The 23,072-nt window shown below is 36.6% G+C and overlaps 1 protein-coding gene across 4 annotated transcripts in view; it reads right to left on the bottom strand.

Moving 5' to 3' along the window:
- Positions 1-23,072, bottom strand: part of Fstl5 (follistatin like 5) — a 575,824-nt gene that overhangs the window by 329,049 nt on the left and 223,703 nt on the right. For all 4 annotated transcript variants that reach the window (XM_034501239.2, XM_076932541.1, XM_076932540.1 and 1 more), the window contains exon 4: positions 11,420-11,668. In XM_034501239.2, coding sequence (XP_034357130.1) covers positions 11,420-11,668 — 249 coding nt within the window. The remainder of the gene's footprint in view (positions 1-11,419; positions 11,669-23,072) is intronic.

Genomic DNA, 23,072 nt, shown 5'->3' with positions numbered 1-23,072 from the left:
AAATCTATTTTTTTTTCGTTATTAAGCCCTCCAGGAATTCATTTTCTCATTTTTGGTGCCTTCATTTTTAAAAAGTTTAAAGACACTATTGAAGAGACTGGCCTCAAATGTTCTTCTTAAATATAATTTCAATTTTTTTCTCAAATAAAGAGATAATTTATTTTTAAAGAAAAAAGTTCTATCAAAGACATTATGTCTTTCATTTGTAAATGTTAGAAAATGATAAATGCTTTATTAGCCATTTCTTCATCTTATTATATGAACCTATGCTTTTAAAGTTTTCTGATATCATTATGTAAGGTATAATTTATTGGTTTACACATATTTTAAGTTATTAGAAATTTAATAAAACACATAACAATAACAAGTTTGCACTTATGTTATTGAAAGCATGATAGGACACTTTTGGACTTATTATTGCATTTTCAAAATAAAAACCTTATCCTTCAAATTTTACAGATAGATTAGAATATTTTGAGTTTCTATTTCTATTTGGTAATCTCTCTTCAGGAAATATTATGGATTTTCCCAAGAGTTTATAGCATATATTTCTTCAGATACATAGCAACACAGACTAAATACTAACTGAAGATTAACCTCACAGCCTATAAAATGTCACTCTTTGTTCCCACAAATTTTGCACATTATTGGCTTTGTATCAGCAATAAGGTTAATCAAGACACAATAGTCAGAGAAAAATATAAAGATACACCTATATAGGGAAATCTGAGTTTGTTTACAGATATAGATATAAATATTGAAATTTAAATTTTCTCAATTTTAAATAAGAACTTTGAGTGTCATAGTGAGGGTTGAGCAAGGACATAAGACCTACTGAATGCCTTGCTTCCTTAATCATCCCAGGCCTCAGCTTTTAGTTGCTAATAGGAACAGCTCTGGGATTGTGGGTGTGGTAATGGATATGATGATTCTGTGTGACTATAAGCTCAGTGTCACAATTTCTTTTCTTAAAAATGTTCACAATCTTATATACTCAAATGCTGTAGGACTTGATAATTTGAAATGATATATACTATATTTTGGAAATCAAACCTTTATTGCTTAATGTCAAGAACTAATATGTAAAATATCCCATTATTTTTTTCTCAGGACATAAACATTTTATTATGAAAGCTATATTTCCTTCTCAAAAATGTAAACAAACCACTAAGGTTGTTAGTTTACAAGAAAGACAAATTCATTTTATTTGATTATATAAAGACAAAGGGCAGTTTCATATTTAGTAGGAGCGGAAATAAAAAAAAAATCCTACTTCCTTATTATAAGAACAACAACAAAAAGCCCACAAAATTATCACATAACATGCACAAACATATTTACCCAAAAGAAAATGTTAAAAATAATTATGGTTCACAAAATCAAATGAAATAAATTTACATGTTCATTTATGTTGACAAACGTTGATGTTAATAAGAGCACATTATTCTTATTCTGACAAAGGAGATATTTTGGTTTCAAAATAAAAGATTATTGAGTACTTTCTTTTGATTGTATGGATAAAATGTAAATGGAAGCCATTATTATAGAAGATTATGATCAAAATTAATCAGTACATGTTTTACTTAAAAAGTAAAAACGCATCAAAATGGAGATCCCATTCTTGAATGAATTGAAGTGTGGGGATGGGACTCTCTCAGGGGCCTTAAACCTATGGAATATAGTGGTTAAATAAGCAGTCTAAACTGGAATTAGAAAACAGAAAACACATCCTGAAAACAAAGCCCAACATAAAAAATACAGCAAAGGACATGCCATTTTGACTGTGGCCCTATCAACCACATTTTAACAAAAATGTTTCAGATGTGTGTCTAGATTATGAAGTTAGAACCCAATGTAATTAGATATTCCAGTGCCCAAGTGAATACAGATGTTGGTTTTTCACAGGAGAGTAGAAAAGATAGCCCAGGATTTTTAAACCTCTAAGGATATTTCTTTTGTTACCTGACTATCATGTGGTAAAGTGTCTTTTTTTAAATCACATTCTGATCATGATATTTTAGACCTCCATCAGTCCAGATTTTCACAGCCAAATATAGATTGAGACTTCTGAAACTCTAGATAAACTAAGCCATTGTGTTAATATGGAGTTTATAGTATGATGTAGAAATATTCTATTCTCCCAAAAGCTTTACTTTCTGACCATTATGTGCAGGTCAAGAACCAAATATTTCTTCCAACATAACATTCTGCCTTTTCTCAGTACCAATGCAATGGAGCCATTTAAGATTGGAACTGAAATACCTGAAACTAGTGCCAAAATAAATGATTCTTTTAAAACTATGTTAAGTGTTTTGTCACATTTTTTAAATACCAGCTAACACTGTCAAGTCAATGTTCTCAGTTACTGCTCTCAAACTTCAGAGAACAATGGTATACTCCCTGCCTGGGAAGATGAAAACTTCTATGGGTAAGAAGTTGGGGGCAAATAGAGGTCTTGACTGAACAGCAAAAGCAAGTATGTGGGAGTTAAGTTTATATTTAATATGACATGGAGTCATATATAGAACCTACTGTTTGTAAGATAATGCCTAGATATATGGCTATGGTTATAGTTATTTTTTGTATTCTAAAATAAAATAATTAGAATTGCATTTAAGGGAAATGGCATAATCTTTTTTTTCTATATTTATACATGTTCTTTAATTATACTGAGTTTCATGCTCGTTGTTGCCAGTAGATGTAGACTCAGCAGTCAAACATTTATAGAAGAGCTGGTTTGCATGTTTAGTGTGGAATAAATGAACAAAACTGTTGCTATGCTGTAAACCAGCTCCTTTTGCATTGTGCAGACTGTGCTAATGTGTCATATAAATGTTTCTACTTGTCAAAATTTCTAAAGGCCAAAACAAGTGTTACATTACCCAGGAATATTTTTCTCCAGGATTTGAAATAAATTTTGACATAAATTTAATTAAATCCCCAAATGCTACTGTTATGCTTTGTAGACTGTCATCACAACTAAATACCATACTTATTATTCTGATCTTAAAAACACACAGCATCCAGGTTTACACATTCCTTAATATTTCACACAAAGTACTACTATAAAAGACTAGGAATATTAATCCAAGAAAAATAAATCTATAATACTTGTATGGGTGCCTTATACACTTACTTTGCTTTACATACAGATTTCTCTTTAAAATCTATTTATATATAAAAATATAGAAATGAAATACTGGTTTCTAATAAGTCAGAAAATAACTCAAACTTGAGCTCTGTGGATGTTAGTATGTTTGCGTGAAAATGCAGAGTACAAGGGTGTAAGATGAATGACCAGGTACCCAGTATATGAGCAAACCAAAATCTTCTTACCTTATAATATTAATAGCAGCTAAAGCTATCATTCACTATTCTAGATTCTCTATAATCATATATATATAATATTAATATATACATATTTGTATATATTTATGCAAATATATGCATATAATGCATATATTTATGCATATATATGACCTTGACTCTACTCCATTACTGATGTTACTCATTGCCTAAATGTGCCAGGTTTAATAATCAACATCCTTCTAGGTATTTATAGTTATCTTAGAAAGTTGGAGATATTTATCATGTTTCAAGTTTTTATGTTTACTTTATGTTTATGGCTGATTTGCCTGTATATATGACCATGCATCACATGAAACCAGTGCCTGTAGAGGCCAGAAATTTGTATAGAATTTCTTGAAACTGGAGTTATAAATACTTGCAAACTGCCATGTGGATTTGAAAGCCAAACCTCCATCCTCTGGAAGAAAGCCTGAACTGTTAAGTCCTCTCTCCAGCCCCTAAGACATTCTTATTAAAGAACACTGTCTACTTATTAAAACAATAAATCAAAGCTACAGATAATTCACATACACGGTGAAAGGCACAATTGTCAATATGATCTATACTCTTTCAGTGTTTTAACTATTGCAATATATAAATCCCTATTTAATTTGAAACACAGTCAATAACTGTAAATTTATAATAAAAAGAATGTCTATGAATGATGATTAACTCCAATGTACGAATAAATACTCCATAAAAAATTTACCTAGCAAAAAGAGAGGTGTTCTTTAGCATCATGTAATTTCAATGTTCATAGTAGATAGTCACCTAAACAGATTTTCCTTTATTGGGAAATGTAACGGACAATTATTTTATTCATCAGACCTCTCATCTCCACCCAGTGGGTTAAAGTAAGGACTGAATCATGCCTTCATGTCTGAATAAAACAACTACTGAGTACTAGTAAATGATCATAGGATGAACAGTTAGAAATCAGAGAGTCTCAAACATACAAACCTATCATAGTCATATGTACTTATTTGGTATCTGAAAGTGTACTAGATGAATTTATATGCATTATGTGCTACAAATACAAATGATAATAAGACTTTGATCCTAAAGATGATGTTGAGAAACTAGTTTGTGTAAGTAATGTTGTGTGGTGACTTCCTCCAGATTGAAACATTCTAACTTGGAGGGAGATTATATATAATTTCACTTTTTTTTTCTTTTTCTCCCCTTTGTCTTACTATTTTTTCTTTTACTGGACATTTTCTTTATTTAGATTTCAAATGTTATCCCCTTACCAGGTCTCCCCTCCAGAAACCCTCTATCCCCTTCTTCTATGAGGGTGTGCCCCCACCCACTCACCACTCCTACCTTCCCGCCCTGGCATTCCCCTACACCGGGGCATCGAACTCCCACATGACCAGGTGCCCCTACTCCTACTGATGTCCATCAAGGCCATCTTTTGCCACATACGCAGTCATGGGTTGGAAGGAGAATTTTAGTATGAAATAAACTTCTCAAAAACTCTCAAGAGACTGGAGGTCCCAGGAAGTTTAAAGGTCAGGTGGGGTGGAGGCAAGGGGCATGTGAACAGTCTCATAAACACAAGGCGTGGCTTAGAGGTATGGGATGTGGAACAGTCCAGTTGGAAGGTGGACAAGGTGGGTAGTGCACAGTAAAATCTGGAGTGTAATCAGAAAAAAATGATATTATAGTTCATTGATCCACAAAAGGTAAACACAGAAGCCCTATTTCCCAAACAAGCTCAACATTGGCTTGCAGTTTGAATGCTGCCAAGTCATTCATATATACCTGCATTTGTGAAGTCCTTTCAGTTCATTGGTTTACTACAATGAACTATTCACATGACGCTGCTACAATTTTCTTCAAATGAATGACTAATGCCGCAATGTATTTTCCTTTTCATCTACTGCCCTCTCTAGGTCTCACTGTTTGGAAGCTTGCTTGCTTCTTTTCTTTCTTTTTTTCCTTCTACTTTACTTTTTTTTTCCTATTTTGTTCTTTTCTTTTACACACACATGCTCAAAAACACGTATACAAACACATTCTTATATTCTCTCTCTCTCTCTCTCTCTCTCTCTCTCTCTCTCTGATCTGAGTGATAAACTTTCTGTCTCACATGTGCCAAACAAATGTTCTCCCAATGATTTATTCTTCTGGGCACTGTATTGTACACAATACATTTGTTGAGTAGTGCTCATTAAAATCTCCATTAAGTGATTATTTAACCTAAATATTACTTGAATCTTTAACTCATTTATATATTCTACAAAAATCTATATATCATGAAACTAATATCCATTTGTAAATGGCATGTAAATATATAAACATTTATACTCTCACAAGTACATTGCAGAGGTCTTTAAAATCATTAGGAAAACATTGTATTATGTTAAATTAAAAATGGCGCAAGGCAACCTTTTTATATCAGTAAATTCAGAAAATTTTAACATAAACTAAAGAATTATGAAATTAATAAAATTTTTTTGATGAATGCTGAATGAATTCAGAAAAACAGCCACTTCTGGTTGTCCAGCTTAATGAATTATGGCAACTTTATTATCGCTCATGTTGCTAATTTCACCATCAGCCTGTATTTCAGATGACTGAGGCTAGCCAAAACAAAAATCTTTGTGTTAGTCCTCTAAGTTTACTTATATTTAAGGTGGTATAGAATAATTTATAAACTTAAAATAAATTGGAAGCTTTTTGAAGGTGTACTTTGCAAAAGAATGTCAGCCTAAATATATGTGCAATATAGTCCATGATATACTGAAAATATAATTTTCATCAAAATTCAAATTTAGTGTCTGTAATTCTTTGACTTAAAAGCCATGGTAAAAACACATTTAAATTATATGAAAAGGACTGATCAGATTGTGCAAGGAAAAATTAAACAATCTGAGATTTTTTTTTCAAATAGTGCACTGATAATTGTAACAACCAGATCCCTATCTTCTTACTGTCCATGCTGCACATTTAAGTGCACAGAACATTTGCCTTTATGGCAGTTTTATTCTCAACACAGTAAATGACAAAAGGGTTTCTGTTCAATTGACTTTCTCTTAAGAGGTTTAATTCTGTCTTCCTTTTGGCATAGTGTGTACCTGAGTTTTTGTATTCCAGCTAACCTCTGCATTCTGAGTAAATAAATTTCACTTTGTGTGACAGACTGACCCAGTGTCAGGAAATGGTAATTATAGTCCTGTTGTGAACAGCTGCAGTTATAGATGTCCCTTACAGGAGAAATGATTTTCAGGCAAAAGACTCTTAGCACAAAAATAAATAGCTAGACATTAGGTAGAAACATAACATTTAAGTAATGCTTAACATTACTACAAAGTAGTTGATGGTGAATTCACTTACACATTTCATATTTTAGGAAATATTATGATTGTTACAGAGACACTTCAATATTTGCTAATAGATATTAAATGAGACACAAAACTGTATGAAATATTTGATAAGATACAGAATTTTTATCTACAATGGAAGCACAACTTAAAGCACATAACCAATATACATGGCTATATAAATCAAACAAAATACTTAAGGGAGAAAATATGGAGACAAAGCATGGGACAGAAACTGGAGGAGAGGCCATCTGGAGACCATTCCACCTGGGTATCCATCCCATGTGCAGTCACCAAAGGTAGACGCTGATATGGATGGCAGGAAGTACATGCTGACAAGAGCCCGATATAGCTGTCTCCTTAGAGGTCTGCCAGAGTCTGACATATTCAGAGGTAGATGCTCACAGCTAACAACTGATCTGATCAAGGGGTTCCCAATGGAGAAGTTAGAGAGAAGACTGAAGGAACAGAAAGAGTTTGTGACCCCATGAGGAGAGCAACAATACCAATCAACCTGAGCTCCCCAGGGCCTAAACCATCAGCCTGGGAGCCCATAGGGAGTGACCCATGACTCTAGCTGTATATGTAGGGGAGGATGGCCTTGTTGGGCATAGGTGGGAGAAGAGATCCTTGGTCCCATGAAGGCTGAACACTGAGTGGGGATGAATTCGAGGGTAGGGAGGTGGGAGTGGGAGGGGGTAGGTACTGGCACATCCTCATAGAAGCAGGAGGAGGGGGGATAAGATAGGAGGTTCCTGGATGGTGGGGGAAATGGGATAAGGGGATAAAATCTGAAATATAAATATAATATCCAATAAAAAATAAAATAAAAGTGAGATTAATTTGAATCTATAGCATCTACAATTTGGCAGAAGAGAAAAATCTACTGTGATAAAACTCTGGACAAATATACCTAGAGTACAGTGAAAAACTATAGTATTCTTACCCTTTCACAGAAATGCATGTTACTTCTAGAAACCACAATATCCACAGCATACCACATCTTATTTTATGTTAAAAGGTTCCCATTATCATTTTTATCTCCTTGAAATATACTTTATTTAAAAACAGTATTGAAAAATAGCAACTTATTGTCATATAGGTATTTCACTTGTTTGGTTAGAGTTACTCCAAGATATTTTGTATTATTTGTGGCTATTGTGAAGGAAGTTGTTTCATTAATGTTTTTCTTAGCCTGTTTATCATTTGTATAAAGGAAGGCTACTGATTTGGTTGAGTTAATTATATATCCAGCCACTTTGCTGAAGTTGATTATCAGCTGGAAAAGTTCTCTGATAGATTTTTGGGGTCGCTTCTGTATACTATCATTTCATCTACAAATGGAGATAAAAACTGCATGGTTTTGGTACAGAGACAAACATGTTGATCAATGGAATATAATTGAAGACCCAAAAATAAAGCCACACATTTATTTACACATGATCTTAGACAAATATGCCAAAAAGCATACAATGGAAAAAAGAAAGCATCTTCAATAAATAGTGCTACTCTAACTGGCTGTCTATAAGTAGAAAAATGAAAATAGACCCATATTTGTCACCTTGCACAAAGCTGAAGTCTAAGTGGATCAAGGACCTCAACATAAAACTAGATACACTGAATCTAATAGAAGAAAAATTGGGCAAGAACCTTGAACTCATTGGCACAGGGGGAAATTTCCTAAACAGAACTCCAATGGCTCATGCTCAAAGATCAAGAATTGATAAATGGGACCTCATGAAACTGGAAAGCTTCTATAAGGCAAAGGATGCTGTCGATAAGACAAATCAACAACCTATAGTTTGAGAAGAAATCTTCACTAACCCCACAGCTAATAGAGGGCTAATATTCAATATATATAAAGAACTCAAGAAGCTAACAACCAAAAAAACAAAACACCCATTCAAAAAATGAGGTATAGAACTAAACCAAGAATTCACAACAGAGGAATCTCAAATGGCCTAGAAGCAGCTAAAGAAATGTTCAAAATCCTTAGTGATCAGAGAAATGCAAATCAAGATGACCCTGAGATTCTACCTTATACCAATCAGAATAACTAAGATCAAAACCTCTGGTGACATCACATGTTGGTGAGGATGTGGAGAAAGAGTAATACTCCTCCATTGTTGGTGGGATTGCAAACTGGTATAACCATTCTGGAATCAATATGGAGGTTCCTCAGAAAATTGGAAATAGATCTACCTGAAAACCCAACAATACCACTCTTGGGAATATACCCAAAAGATGCCCCACCATGCCACAGGGGTATGAGTTCTGCTATGTTCAACAAGCAGCTGAAAGTATCAGATGCAGGCCTTATTTGTGATAGCCAGAAGCTGGAAACAACCCAGATGTCCCACTACAGAAGAATGGATACAGAAAATGTGGTTCATTTACACAATGGAATACTACACAGCTATTAAGAATGAGGACATTCTGAATTTTGCAGGCAAATGGATAGAACTAGAAAATATCATCCTGAGTGAAGTAACTCATACCCAAAAGGACATGCATGGTGTGTATTCACTGATAAGTGGATATTAGAAAAAAAATAAAAGTACAGAATACCCAAGATACAGTCCACAGAACTGAAAAAGATCAACAAGCTGAAGGGCCCAAGTGAGAATGCCTCAGTCCCACCAGGGAGAAAGAAGAAATTAATCACAAGTGAGAGTGAGGAGGAGGCAGGGAGGGATCTGGGAGGGAAAATGGACAGGTGTGGGAGGAAAGAAGAACCTGATCTGGTATTAGGTGAGGGAAAAGGACTGAAGCCCTGGGGGCCAGCAAAACGAATGGAAACAGGCAAACTCAGGGGGTAGGAGGTTGGAGGGACCATTCAGAATTCACCAAGCTGGGCAGTGTTGGCAAATGCCTTTAATCCTAGCACTTGGGAGGCAGAGGCAGGCAGATTTCTGAGTTCAAGGCCAGCCTGGTCTACAGAGTGATTTCCAGGACAGCCAAGACTACACAGAAAAACCCTGTCTCAAAAAACAAAACAAAACAAAACAAAAAACAAACAAACAAAAAAAAACAACAAAACAACAAAAAAAAAGAATGCACCAGAGACCTGGGAGGTGAGAGATTCTCAGGATTCATATGGAAGGACCTTAGATGGAATACCTGACAGTAGGAGAAGGAACTTATAGAGCACACCTCCAGCAGAAAGGCAGGGCATCAAATGAGGGCAGGGGTTGCCATCCCACAGTCAAAACTCTGACCTAGAATTGTTCCTGTCTGAAAGAACTTAAGGGATGGAAACGGAGAGTAGCCTGAGGAAAAGAAGGTCCAGCGACAGGCCCAAAGTGGGATCCAGCTCTAGGAGATGTCCCAAGGCCTGACTCTATTACTGAGGCTATGGAGCACTTTCAAAAATAGGACCTATCATGACTGCCCTCTGGAAGACCCAACAAGCAGCTGAAAGAGTCAGATACAGATATTTGTACCCCACCAGTGGACAGAAGGTGCTGACCCATTTGGTTGAATTAGGAAAAGACTGATATAAGCTGAGGAGGAGGGCAACCCTGAAGGAGGACCAGCAGTTTCAATTAATCAGGACCCCTGAGGTTTCTCAAACACTGGACCACCAACCAGGCAGCATACACCAGCTCATATGAGACCCCCAACACATGTACAGCAAAGGACTGATGAGTCTGGGTTCAGTCAGAGAAGATGCATCTAACCCTCAAGAGACTGGAGGCCCCAGTGAGTTTAGAGGTCATGTTGGGTGGGACGTGGGGAGTGGAGACGGCCTCCTTGAGACAATAGGGTGAGTTGGAGGTATGGGATGTGGAACTGTTCGATGGTGGATAGAGGTGGAATAAAATCTGAAGTGTAAAAAAATAAAAAAAGAAAAATAATAACTTTAAATCTTTAATTTTATTTAATAATCAGTGAAATGAAGGATTGCAATATATTTTATCTCAAATTAAAGAATGAAATACCCTGTAATTTCCATATTGTGAATACAGTTAAGTAGTATTTTGTTTAACTGACATGCAAGAATTTACAAGTCTTCAAGAATACACTTGATCATTGACCTGTTAGAAGTATGGATGTTTTTTATATGGCCCTAGAATTTAAATAAGGTATAACACTTGAAAGGGAATATTTTCTCCAACTTAAATAACCAAGTAACAAATCAAGGTATAAATAAATAAGTGGTGATTAAGCCCATTTGATGATTTATTTACAGAACGCACTAAGATAGCATATCAAATTAAACTATTATTGCCTTAGATTTGTTAAATGAGTTTCTTATGACTTTATTGTTATTGAAGCGGGCATTTTGAAGTCCCATATAATTTGAGTTGCGTTCTGCAAACTGAAATTACATCTGTACATCAGGAAGCAATGACAAGCTACCACATCATAGTTGGCCTTCCCTAGCCCCTCACCAGCATTCTAGGTGCTTTACACTGGTGAGATTTGGCCTACAGACTAAACTGGCTACCCCCTGTCCCTATAATAACTCTGTGATTGGGAAACCATATGGCGTGATGTTGATTTCTATATTAAATTGTGAGTCAGATTTTGGCCAGCTTTAGTTTCTTAAATAAATATCAGAATTCTATTCATGCAAATTTCCATACACTACTGTTTTTTGGACCGGTTAAGTTTATTTTTTCCTTCTGCTTTTTTAAATGCTTGCCAGAGATAAAATAATACTCTGTTCAAACTTTAGTGGCAGTAGTAGAGAATAGGACAGGTAGAGGACTGTGACTTTGTAGACCTCACCCTGCTCTTACCTTTAAAGAAGCAGTCTTCATTGTGAACGATGGTGATCTTTTGCTTTTTCAGGCAGGCAGCTCTGTGCACTTCACAGTGGTTTTCATAGAATTCCCCATCAGATCCACACACAGGTTTGTAGTGCTGTTTGCAAAGGTCCATGCAGGCACACTCTGCATGCCTTGTCTCTCTGCTGATAACACAATGCCTCCCCAAGCCGCAGTACTTGTTTTCACAAGATCCAAAAGGTCCATCATGAATTAGAAATTCTGGAGATAAAAGAATAAAAAGTAAATTCTTGGTTCTGTTGTTCAAATTACCAGTGCATTTCAAAATACCAGAAGAAAAATATGTCCAAGAACGATCACAGAAATTCAGAGGCCTAATATACAGTTAAGGAACTGACAATAAAACCCATAGAAGAAGCATACAGAGGAAGCATTTCAAATGCTATAAGCAATTTCTCTGCATCCACTCCTCCAGTTCTGCTCTTACTTCTAAGTCCTCTAATATTTGAGGACTTTTTATTGTATTACTTAATTATAATTTTAGACATTTTGAAATGTTATGCATTGCATATTGACCCAATTAACCTTATCTCCTTATACTACCCTGCACCCTCACAAATCTTTTTTCCTGTATCCATGTCTGCTAATTTGGTTCTGTGGGACACTGAAGTTATCCTAGTCTGTCTGTGTAACTGGGGGTTTGAATTTTTTCTGTAGATCCTACTTGAATCTACCTGATGCCATCATAATGATTACATGAATAAATTTGTAAGACTTCAAAGTATGCTTAGATTTATATTAAAGAATTTTACATGTATGAAGTCCTATTTGTTAGTTATTATTGTGGGTCTTTCAAAAAGAATATTCATGAGACATACATATAGATGAGAAAAGTTTAAATATCAGCTTGTTTTATAAATTAGGCTCATATATTGGTTTAATAGTAACTTTATTCTCGATTTTTAAATCAGCTAAATTAAAATTACACAAAAGCTTTCCAATATTAATGGCATAATAACAAACAGCAGCACCTAAACTGGGACATACATAGCCAAAAATATCCCACTACTACTACTACAACAACAAAACGTTGAAGTATATGTACTTCTAACAATAGCTGAGTTGCAAGTTGCAGACAAGTACAAATATCAAGAGTTTAGTCAATCAAAACATACCAACTCATCACATCACATCTAAACTGAAAAATGACTCATCACTCCATGCTCAGATACTATGGTTTCTTATTGGTTGTCAGTAAGACCCGTTGATGGGCATAGACACAAAAGATGCTCCAACATATAACAAGGACACATGCTCCACTATGTTCACAGCAGCCTTATTTATAATAGCCGGAAGCTGGAAACAACTCAGATGTCCCTCAACAGAAGAACATGTTGATACAGAAAATGTAGTACACCATTTACACAATGGTGTACTTCTCAGCTATTAAAAACAATGAATTCATGAAATTCACAGGCAAGTGGATGGAACTAGAAAATATCATGCTGAGTGAGGTAACCCAGTCTCAAAAGAACACACATGACATGCACTCACTGATGAGTGAATATTAGCCCCAAATCTCAGAATACCCACAATATAACTCACAAATCTTATGGAGCTTAAGAAGAAGGAAGAGCAAAGTGTGAAAGTGTGGATGAATAAAACAACAAGGTAATTTCTCTGGTTTGCTACCATTTGTTCTATAAAACCATCCTGATGACATAGCAACAGATACTCAGTGTTTGTACTGAGAACTGTAGAGCTCATGAGTCATTATTACACAGTAGTATGGCACAGTAGTATGCAGTGGTAATCTGCCTCAAGGCATAACATGATCGTTCTAGTACCACCTTGAACTATCAACTATCTTGGCTCAGTAGACATGGCAACTAATTGAGCAGAAACTAGAAGGATTCTAGCCACCACTCCACTCACTTCTAGATGCAAGGTATTTGGGGAGATAAAAGACTGTATGCTATATCAAAAAGTACTGATCAGAATGTCTACCCCAGGAAATGGAGCTGACATGAAATTACCCAGTAGAATGATTATCGTTAAGGCAAAGAGCTTCATGATGAAGTGAGAGAGAGGGTCTCATGTTTGAGCCTTGAGTTGAGAGGGCATGAGGAGCATATCAGAGTGAGATAACAGCATGCAAATGTCATTTGGAGAGAGAGAGAAGGGGAGGGAGGGAGGGATCCTGTTTTCAAACCGGCACAGTGGTTGCATGACAAATATCTAGAAAAAGAAAAAGGTTCTCCAATTCCCAGAAACTAAGAATGTTATTTAATTTTAGAGGCTTCAAGGGGGTTTATAAGGTCCATGCCAGATGAGATGACCTAGTCTACATGCCAAAGAACATGAGTGAAAACTGACCTTGTCAGCAGTGGAGAGCTGGGCTTGCATTTCCCACAGAAATGCAACCTTACAGAAGAGGTCTGTGGGCTGTGTGGAAGATTATGGTGGGGTGGGGCAAGGGCTGATTTCAGAGAGAGAAAGAAGGTAGCTGGAGAATATGCAATCTTAGGGTAGATAGAAAGTGGAAGTGGAAATGAAACTGGGGTTGGACAAAATAGCTTCAGTGAGTCACCAGGAATGATAGGATGGGATGTCAAAGTGAAGCTGCTGTAGAACACTCAGTTATACTACAACTAAATCTGCAGCAATGCTAACAAACTCATTAGGTCACCAAATAGTACTTTGTCTAGTAGGACTTTAATAGTTCGGTTTTTTTTTTTTTTTAGTTTTATAATTTTTATATTAATTATTTTTATTTATTTACATTTCAAATGTTGTTCCTCTTCCTGCTCCCTCTTCCACTCATTTCTCATCCTTTCCCACCTCCCATTTGCCTCTAAAAGAGTACTCCTCCACTATTCAACCACTCCGGCCTCACTGCTCTAGCATCCCCCTACACCGGGGCATCAAGCCTCCACAGGATCAAGTGCATCTCCTCCCACCAAGGCCACACAAGGGAGTTATCTACTACAGATGTATCAGGATCCATGGACTGTGTATGTTTTCTAGTTGGTGGCTTAGTCCCTGGGAGTTCTGAGGGATCCCAGTAAGTTGATACTATTGTTCTTCCTATAGGGTTGCAATCCCCTTTAGTTCTTTGAATTCTTCCCTTAACTCTTCTATAGGAGTCCCCAGACTTAATCCAATGGTTGACTGTAAGTATCTGCATCTGTCTCAGTAAGGTGCTAGTAAAGCCTCTCAGAGGACAGCACTTCCAGGCTCCTGTCTACAAGCACATTTTGGCATAAAAAATAGTGCCAGGGTTTGGTGCCTGCCCATGGGATGGATACCAAGTTGGGGTGGCCTTTGGAAGGTCTTTCATTCAGACGCTGCTCCATTTTTTGTCCCTGCATTTCCTTTAGACAGGAATGATTCTGGGGGCCTATCTACTGGGGTTAGTTGTAGGAGGAGTTAAGGTGAGAGGAGTAAGGAGAGGAAGAAGAGGAGTAAAGAGAGGAACAGAAAAAGGAAGAGGAGAAGCTAAAGAAAGATGTGGGAGCAATGGAGAGACACACAGGTATGAAGAGCAGTCGCAGGTAACAACTTTTATTTAGAGTTAGCTAATTGGGAAACAACTCTCCTTGTATGGGCATATTGTTATTGAGCATTACCAAACATATAAAGCCTTTGATTAATCTTTAAGCATTAGTCTCATTTTCTTACTGGGCCCGCATGGATGGTGGGATGGTCTGAGCAATGCCCAGCCTTGCAGAGACAGCATGGAAGATTGGCAGAGCCATCTCCCATGCTGGCATCTGAAGGGTGGCAGGTCTGGTGTTTCTGGCTTGCCGTTTCTACCTGTGGTGCACATGTGGCCTCTGGCCACACAACATGGTGGCTGAGCTAGACAGAGCCGCACCAGCTTAGATAGTCTGCTTGACCGTTTTTAGATAATTACTACAACAGGTAGTCTCTTCAGGATCTATCTCTCCACTGTTGGGCTTTTCAGCTAATTTTATCCCCATTGGGTCCTGGGATCTTCTTACATCCCTGGTGTCTGGGACTATATAGTGGTTCCCTACATCCCTTATCACACACTGCTGCATACTTGTATTTATTCAGACCCACTGGTCTTCTCTCCTATCTCCGCCCCCCATACCTGGTCCTGCCCCCCCTTTTACCTCCCCTCCACTTTCCCACCCAGGTCCTTCTCTCCCTTTGCCTCCATGATTATTTTGTTCTGTACTCTAAAAGGGATTGAAGCATCCATACTGCAGCCTTTCTTCTTGTTAACCTTCATGTGGTCTGTGACTTGTATTATGAATATTCTGAAATTTTTGGCTAGTATCCACTTATGAATGAGTACATACCAAGTATGTTCTTTTGCATCTGGTTTACCTCACTCAGGTTGATATTTTCTAGTTCCATCCATTTCTATACAAAATTCTTTAATAGTTCTTTAGTGCCTAATCTTGAATAAACAGTCTCTTGTCTGTATCTCCCTAAGAAAAGGTAACTAAATAAGACCTACGACTCAGAGAAACACAGTTGATTTCTTTTGCCAAACATTTTATCTTAACAAATGGAATACATTGAAGTGGAAAATCCAAATTTATGCCATATATATCTATAATGGAATGAGTGATTTACACATAGAAATAATTACAGTAATATTCTTATATTCATACTCATACAAATTATCAGTGTAATGTTAGGTCCTAGATGGTAACAATGACAACACAGGACTATCAATGGTATGTTTTAAATAATTGTATGCTTACTTTCATTATTAAATAAAAAAAATATCAAGAAAGAGCCTATTTATTAAGTAATAGTTTATTTAAGTGATCATTTCACTCTATTCATTCATACACTGAGGCAGTTCTTGAAAGTTTTGTAGTTTCTCTTGGCTAACTTGTAATAACAGGTGGTGGCCCTATTTGGTATGCTGATTTTGGTGTGCTATCACATAGCTATCTGATACACTGATGTTAATATAATAAAAAGACTATCTGGTACATGAGGTTGCTATGTTAACAGATAGTGCTATTTGATGTTGGTGTGATAACAGCTGTCAGTTGTCTCATCCATAAGCTTGGGATAATAACAGGGTGGTACAATGGTGTTGGTTTGGTAGCTGGTGGCTCTTTCTGATACACTGACATTAATATGTGTCCCTAAGAGTCTCTATTCTTAAATTCTTGCTCTTATATCCTATTCTGTTTCAGAGAATTCAATTAAAACACTGTCCATTTGGTGAACATCAATAAAGTATTTCACAAGACTATTTAATTACTGTTTGTTGACTATTGCTGCTATATTTAAGGGAAATAAAATTAATTTATATAAAATCCATAAGAAAGTTTATTTATGTAAATGAAAGGCAAGAACATATCTTTCTTTGAGGATAATTAATCATAACTAATACTACATTTAAGTTTAAGCTGACATTAAATCAATTAAATATGCTCAGCATGTCAAAGATTTTTGAAGTACAGTCAGATAACACATTTAATTAATTTTAATTAGGGATTTTTAGCATGTTAGCTTGTAGCTTGATAAAGTAGCATTTGGTCCTCTATAAATGGACTATATATTGTATCATTTAATAACTGATAATTTCTGTGTGCCTTAATAGCATTACTAAATGTTCAAAGTAAAAACATTGAAACATTAAAAGCTTAGTGTCAGGCTTTTCAGGTAGAACTATTTCCAGTTTTCTGAGGAATGTCCAGATTGATTTCCAAAGTGGTTTCACAAGCTTGTAATTGCACCAGCAATGAAGGAGTGTTCCCCCTTCTCCACATTCTCTCCAGCTTCTGTTGCCTGCATTTTTGATCTGAGCTATTCTGATTGGTGTGAGGTAGAATCTAAAATTCATTTTGATTTTCACTTTCCTGATGAGTAAGGATGTTCAACATTTCTTTAGGTGCTTCTCAGCCATTCAAGATTCCTCAGTTGAGAATTCTTTGTTTAGCTCTGTATCCCATTTTTAATAGGATTATTTGGTTCTCTGGAGTCTAACATTTTACCTTCTTTGTATATTTTAGATATTAGCCCTCTCTCAGATGTAGGGTTTGTAAAGGTCTTTTCCCAGTCTGTGGGTTGCCATTTTGTCCTACTAACAGTGTCCTTTGCCCTCCAGAAGCTTTTCAATTTTATAAGATCACACTTGTCAATTATTGATCTTAGAAAATGAGCCATTGGTTTTCTGTTCAGGAAATTTTCTCCTAAACCAATTTGTTTGCGGTTCTTTTCTCTTTTGTTTCTATTAGATTCAGCTTATCTGATTTGACATGGAGGTCCCTGATCTACTTGGACTTGAGCATGGTACAAGTTGATAAGAATGGATCAATTTGCATTCTTCTACTTGCTGACCACCAGTTAAACCAGCATCATTTGTTGAAAATGCTGTCTTTTTTCCACTGAATGGTTTTGGCTCCTTTGTCAAGGTCAAGTGAACATAGGTGTGTGGGTTTATTTTTGGGTCTTTAATTCTATTCCATTGATCTTCCTGCCTGTACCTATACCAATGCCATGCAGTTTTTAATCACTATTTTTCTGTAGTATAGATTGAGGTCAGGGATGGTGATTCCCTCAGAGGTTCTTTTATTATTGAGAATGGTTTTTGCTATCCTAGGCTTTTTATTATTCCAGATGAATTTGAGAATTGGTCTTTCTATTTCTGTGAAGAAATGAGTTGGAATTTTGATAGAGATTGCATTGAGTCTGTAGGTTGATTTTGGTAAGATGACTATTATCTGAAGACCCAGCTATACCACTACTGAGTATATACCCAAAATATGCTCCAACATATAACAAGAACGTATGTGACACTATGTTTTTAGCAGCCTTATTTATAACAGACAGAAGCTGGTAACAACCAGATGTCTCTCAACAACAACAAAAAATGTATACAAAAAACATGGCACATTTATACAATGGATTACTACTAAGGTATTAAAAACAAGGGAATCATCAAATTCTCAGGCAAATTTATGGAACTAGAAAATATCATCCTGAGTGAGGTATCCCAGATGCAAAAGAACACTTAAGGTATGTACCCACTGGTAAGTGGATAGTAGCCCAAAAGTTCAGAATACCCATAGAACAACTCACAAGTGATGTGGAGTTTAAGAAGAAGAAAGATCAAAATGTAGATGCTTCAACTCTACATAGAATTGAGAACAAAACAATCCCAGGTTGTAGAAAGAAGGAGGGACTTGGGAGAGCGAGAGGAGCAGGAATGACAAGTGGGTACTAGGATCAGGTATTGAAAGGAACAGAAGTACAGAGGATCAGTAAATTGAATAAAAACATGGACCACTGGGGTATGGGGAACTGGAAATATCCATTAGAAAGTCCCAGACTCCAGGGAAGCAAGAATCTCCCAGGAGCCAATGGCATTGACTTCAGCCAAAAACCCAACAAAGAGGAGAAACACCCTGTACAGACCACCTACAGTAAATAGGCAAGGCTCCCAGTTGGAGGTATGGAGCTACCCACACATTTCAAAAATTTTGACCCAGAAATGCTCCTGTCCAAAGGAACAAAAAGTAGAACAGAGACAGAAGAAACCAGAGACTACTCCACCTAGGAATCCATTACATCTGCAGACACCAAACTTCTACACTATTACTGATGTCACGAAGTGCTTGCTGACAGAAACTTGGTATGTTGTTCCCTGAGAGGGTCTACCTTCACCTGACCAATACAGAAGTAATTACTCACGGCCAACCATAGGACTGAGCCCGGTGATCCCAATAGAAGAGCTAGGGGAAGGACTGAAGGAGCTGAAGGGGATTTAAACTCAATAGGAAAAACAATATCAGCAAACTGGGCCACCCAGAACTCACAGGAACTAAACTATTATCTATAGAATATACATGGAGGGATCCATGGCTCCAGGCACATATGTAGCAGAGGATGATTTTATCTGACTTCAAGGGAAGAGGAAGCCCTTGGTTCTGTGGAGTCTTGATGCCTCAGCATAGTGGGACTCTAGAGCAGTAAGGCAGGAGTGAGTGAGTAGTTGGAGGACCACCCAATGTGATCCACTAAATGTGGATTTAACGTATTGGATGTATGAATAACATTTTTGTAATAAATTGCTGTTTTTTTCCAACAAACTGTACTAAAAATCCTTTTGAACCTAAGCAGGTGGTACATGCCTGTATTGCCAGAGCTCTCGAAATGTAAGTTGAGAGACATTAAGTTCTAGATCAACATGGTCTACACAACAGATCCTATTACAAAATAAAGACACAAGCAAAATACATCAGGGAAGTGTTGGGATGAATGTGCTTCAGAATAACACTCCTAAAATTGCCAAGAATATCTAACACGATATTTTTCTTTGCTGCCAGAAAGTTAAAAATAATTAGGAAATTTTAAAACATTGAAATGAAGAAAATGAGAAACAAGAAAGACACAGAGTGGAGAAGGGGGGAGATTCAAAAGTTCTATCTGCATAATTTTATATTTTTATTTAGCATCAACTTTTGTGATAATTTTCACCTACATACAGACAATTTTAAAATGAAAATAAGGTTTTGATTTGTACATCATTACCTAACAAAATGGTTTCATTTCTCAAAGATTTTATGGTTAGTAACAACTGACTCAAATAACTGCAAGACATGCAGATGTCTTAACAGTGGGACCCTTCTGTGACCCCTATGATTGGGTCTATGTCTCCTAATTCTGCTATTAGGTGGGCTGAAATTTGCTCCTTTGTCACTACTGTAGACAAGCCATGTGAAGAGGGTGTCACCTCTACCTTAGATTTGGAACCATCTTTCTATCTTATTTTAAATTAAGTGTTAGATTTTCAGCTAATCTGCAAGAGCGCATTGTTTTAAAAAGAAAATAAGCAGGAAAGTAGAGAATTTGCGTACAACCTGCCACTATCCTCAGATACACAGGCCCCCAGCCTCATTATATTGTACCATTACTGTAGCAAGTGCTCTTTAAGACTTGTTTCATTCACCATTTCTGTGTCCACAGTCTCCTGAGGCCCTGACAACCACTTAACTATGAAGACATTTCCATGATTAGGGCATTCTAGAATGTTCTATAGATGAAATTAAACAATATGTAGCCAATTTTTAAGAGCTTTTAAAAAAATTTACAACATAATTGCAACATTGCTCCCTTGCTTTTCTTACTTCTCAGCCCTTCCATTAACCCTCTCCCAAATCTCAGTCAAATTCATGGTCTCTCCATGAATAGTTATTCCTATGTGTATATATATATATATGTATATATATATATATATGTATATACAGTGAATATATATATATATATATGAATATATATATATATATTCAGTCCATATACTGTTTTAATGTTGGTATTTTACTGAATAATATGCCTTAAAGATTGACCCATATCTATTTACAGGTTTTTAGCTATTATTTGTAGTGTTGAATGGTATCCTACTGTGTACATTATAAATGTGTTTATTTTTCTACCTATTTTAGGGTGTCTGAGTTATTTCTGATTTTTTTAGCTTTATAAATTTTATATAAACAAATATTCACATATGTTCTGATTTATATTCTTTCAAATTATTTTAGAACCTGTGGGTTCTGAGCCTCTTTGAGGGCATCAAGTGACCCTTTTATAGGGGTCAACTAAGACCCTCTAAAAACACAGATATTTATATTATGATTCACAACAGTAACAAAATTACAGTTATGAAGAAGCAACAATATAAGTTTATGGGCAGGGGTCACTGTAACATGAGGAACTGTAATAATGGATCACAGCATTAGAGAGGTTGAGAAGCACTGACAGTAAAAAGTTAGCAGTGCACATGCTTTGTCAAATGGTAAGTGCACAGGTAATTTGGAAATGGTTATACTGTTTTATATTTCTACAAGCAATGGATATACATTCTTATAACTAAAGTCTATGGTGTATCTAAGAGCTTGTATTTTTTTCACTGAAAATGGAATAGGGATATATTTATTATTTTGCTCAAGAATGAACAACAGCTTATTATACTCTTTACTTGATAAAGAATATTGTAAGATCAAAATGCCCACAAGGAGTGTCAAAACAATTCCACAAGAAATCCTTATTTAGCAGAGAGAATGTTTTCTGATTAGCAATGTCTCTACTGTAGAGTCCAACCAAATACCCATGATTTTTCCAGAATCCTGTATTCCAGCACAAATATATTAAATGTTTTCCTTGATGCTCTTCAATATCCAGTCAGTGAAATTCCACCTAGGCTGCCCTTGGGGACTGCAGAGCATCTGTTTTCCTTGGTACCATCCTGATAATCTCAGTAGCACAGCTGTGTGTGGGGTGAGACTAAAAGACTACATGAATAATACAAGAGAATATTAATGAATGACATTTGGACATAAACCTAATATTGTCAAACTCCCTCTTCAAATGATGATGGTGTGGGCCACTGCTAGCCAAAGAAATCCCCTCATTTATGAAAACATTTATAGGGACACTGTGTGGAAAAGCTTGGGCTACTGTTATCACTTGTAGGCCACCTTCAGCTCCACCAATGGGCATGGCCACTGTGGGAGGTGGAATGTGAGCAGTTTGACTGTGCTTATCCTACACTGCCACTGGGGCCGGGCTGGGCTGTAGGGAAGCACTGAGATACCACTCAGGGTTGGGAAAGTGCAGTCTGAGACATGGAAAAGCTGGAGCTGGATAGGGGTCCCTGGGCCTGATTCTTGGACATCTAGGCATCACTGGGAGTCACAGAAGTGCAGAGAACTTAGTGGGGGGCCACTAGGGGGAAAGTGGGAGCTCAGGCTTGTCCCATTGAGTGATTGTCCTTAGCTTAGCAGAGGCAGGCTGGAAGAGATTAGACCCAGGCTTTATAGGTGAGGGACTTCTTCGTGTATCCACATGATGGATCTTGATGTAAAGAGACAGTCCATGGTTCTAAATAGTTTATTGTCATAGAGAAAAATGTTTGAATAAAACCATACCCATTTCTTAGGGTGGGTTTGAGATTAAATACCTTTTACAGGGAGGAATTTCTGGAAAGGGAAGCTTGTTGGGTAAGTCTTCTGGGTCTTTAGGTACCTCATTAGCAAGGAGAACTCTGATTTGAGCCTATGTGACCATAGGACATGTTTCTTTTATATGAAAAGCATGGCACCAGTTCCAAGTAAGGGGTATGAAGGAGAGCAGGGAGTCGCCTAAGCCTCAGGTGTGTGCCCACTGAATCTCTGGGTCTCAATCTGCTTGCTCTACCTTACCAAACTTCCTGGAATGGTTTCAGGTTCCAAAACTACCCCATGCACATTGGAAGGAATTTGCAGATGAAAGTAGACATTGTCACTTCCTCGAGATTCTCCTGGTTCTCCCTCACTTAAAATGCTGGCATTCAGCCTCTCACCTGTCTTAAGTAACATTTCCTTTTTTAAAGGATGATCAAAAATGGTAAAAAGAGGGTGTGGGAAATATGGGGACAAAAATTACTGTAAGACAAAACATGCAGAAACCAGATGTAGTACAATATGTATAATCAAAAGTGGTTGAAAAAGCTATAGGCTAACAGACAATATAATACACACTGAGGTGAAAAAAAAAAAAAAAAACAGAATCCACAGGCCTATATCAAGAGATTTTTCACTAGACTTTTAAGTGGAATGGATCAGTTGATTAAGTTAAGAGCCTTCTTTGATTATGACATAACAGGTGGAGGACAGGCCTGAAGATACCACAG

Source organism: Arvicanthis niloticus, chromosome 4, assembly GCF_011762505.2.
Source record: "Arvicanthis niloticus isolate mArvNil1 chromosome 4, mArvNil1.pat.X, whole genome shotgun sequence".
NCBI classification, from domain to species: Eukaryota; Metazoa; Chordata; class Mammalia; order Rodentia; family Muridae; genus Arvicanthis; species Arvicanthis niloticus.
This window is presented reverse-complemented; position numbering and strand designations above follow the sequence as displayed.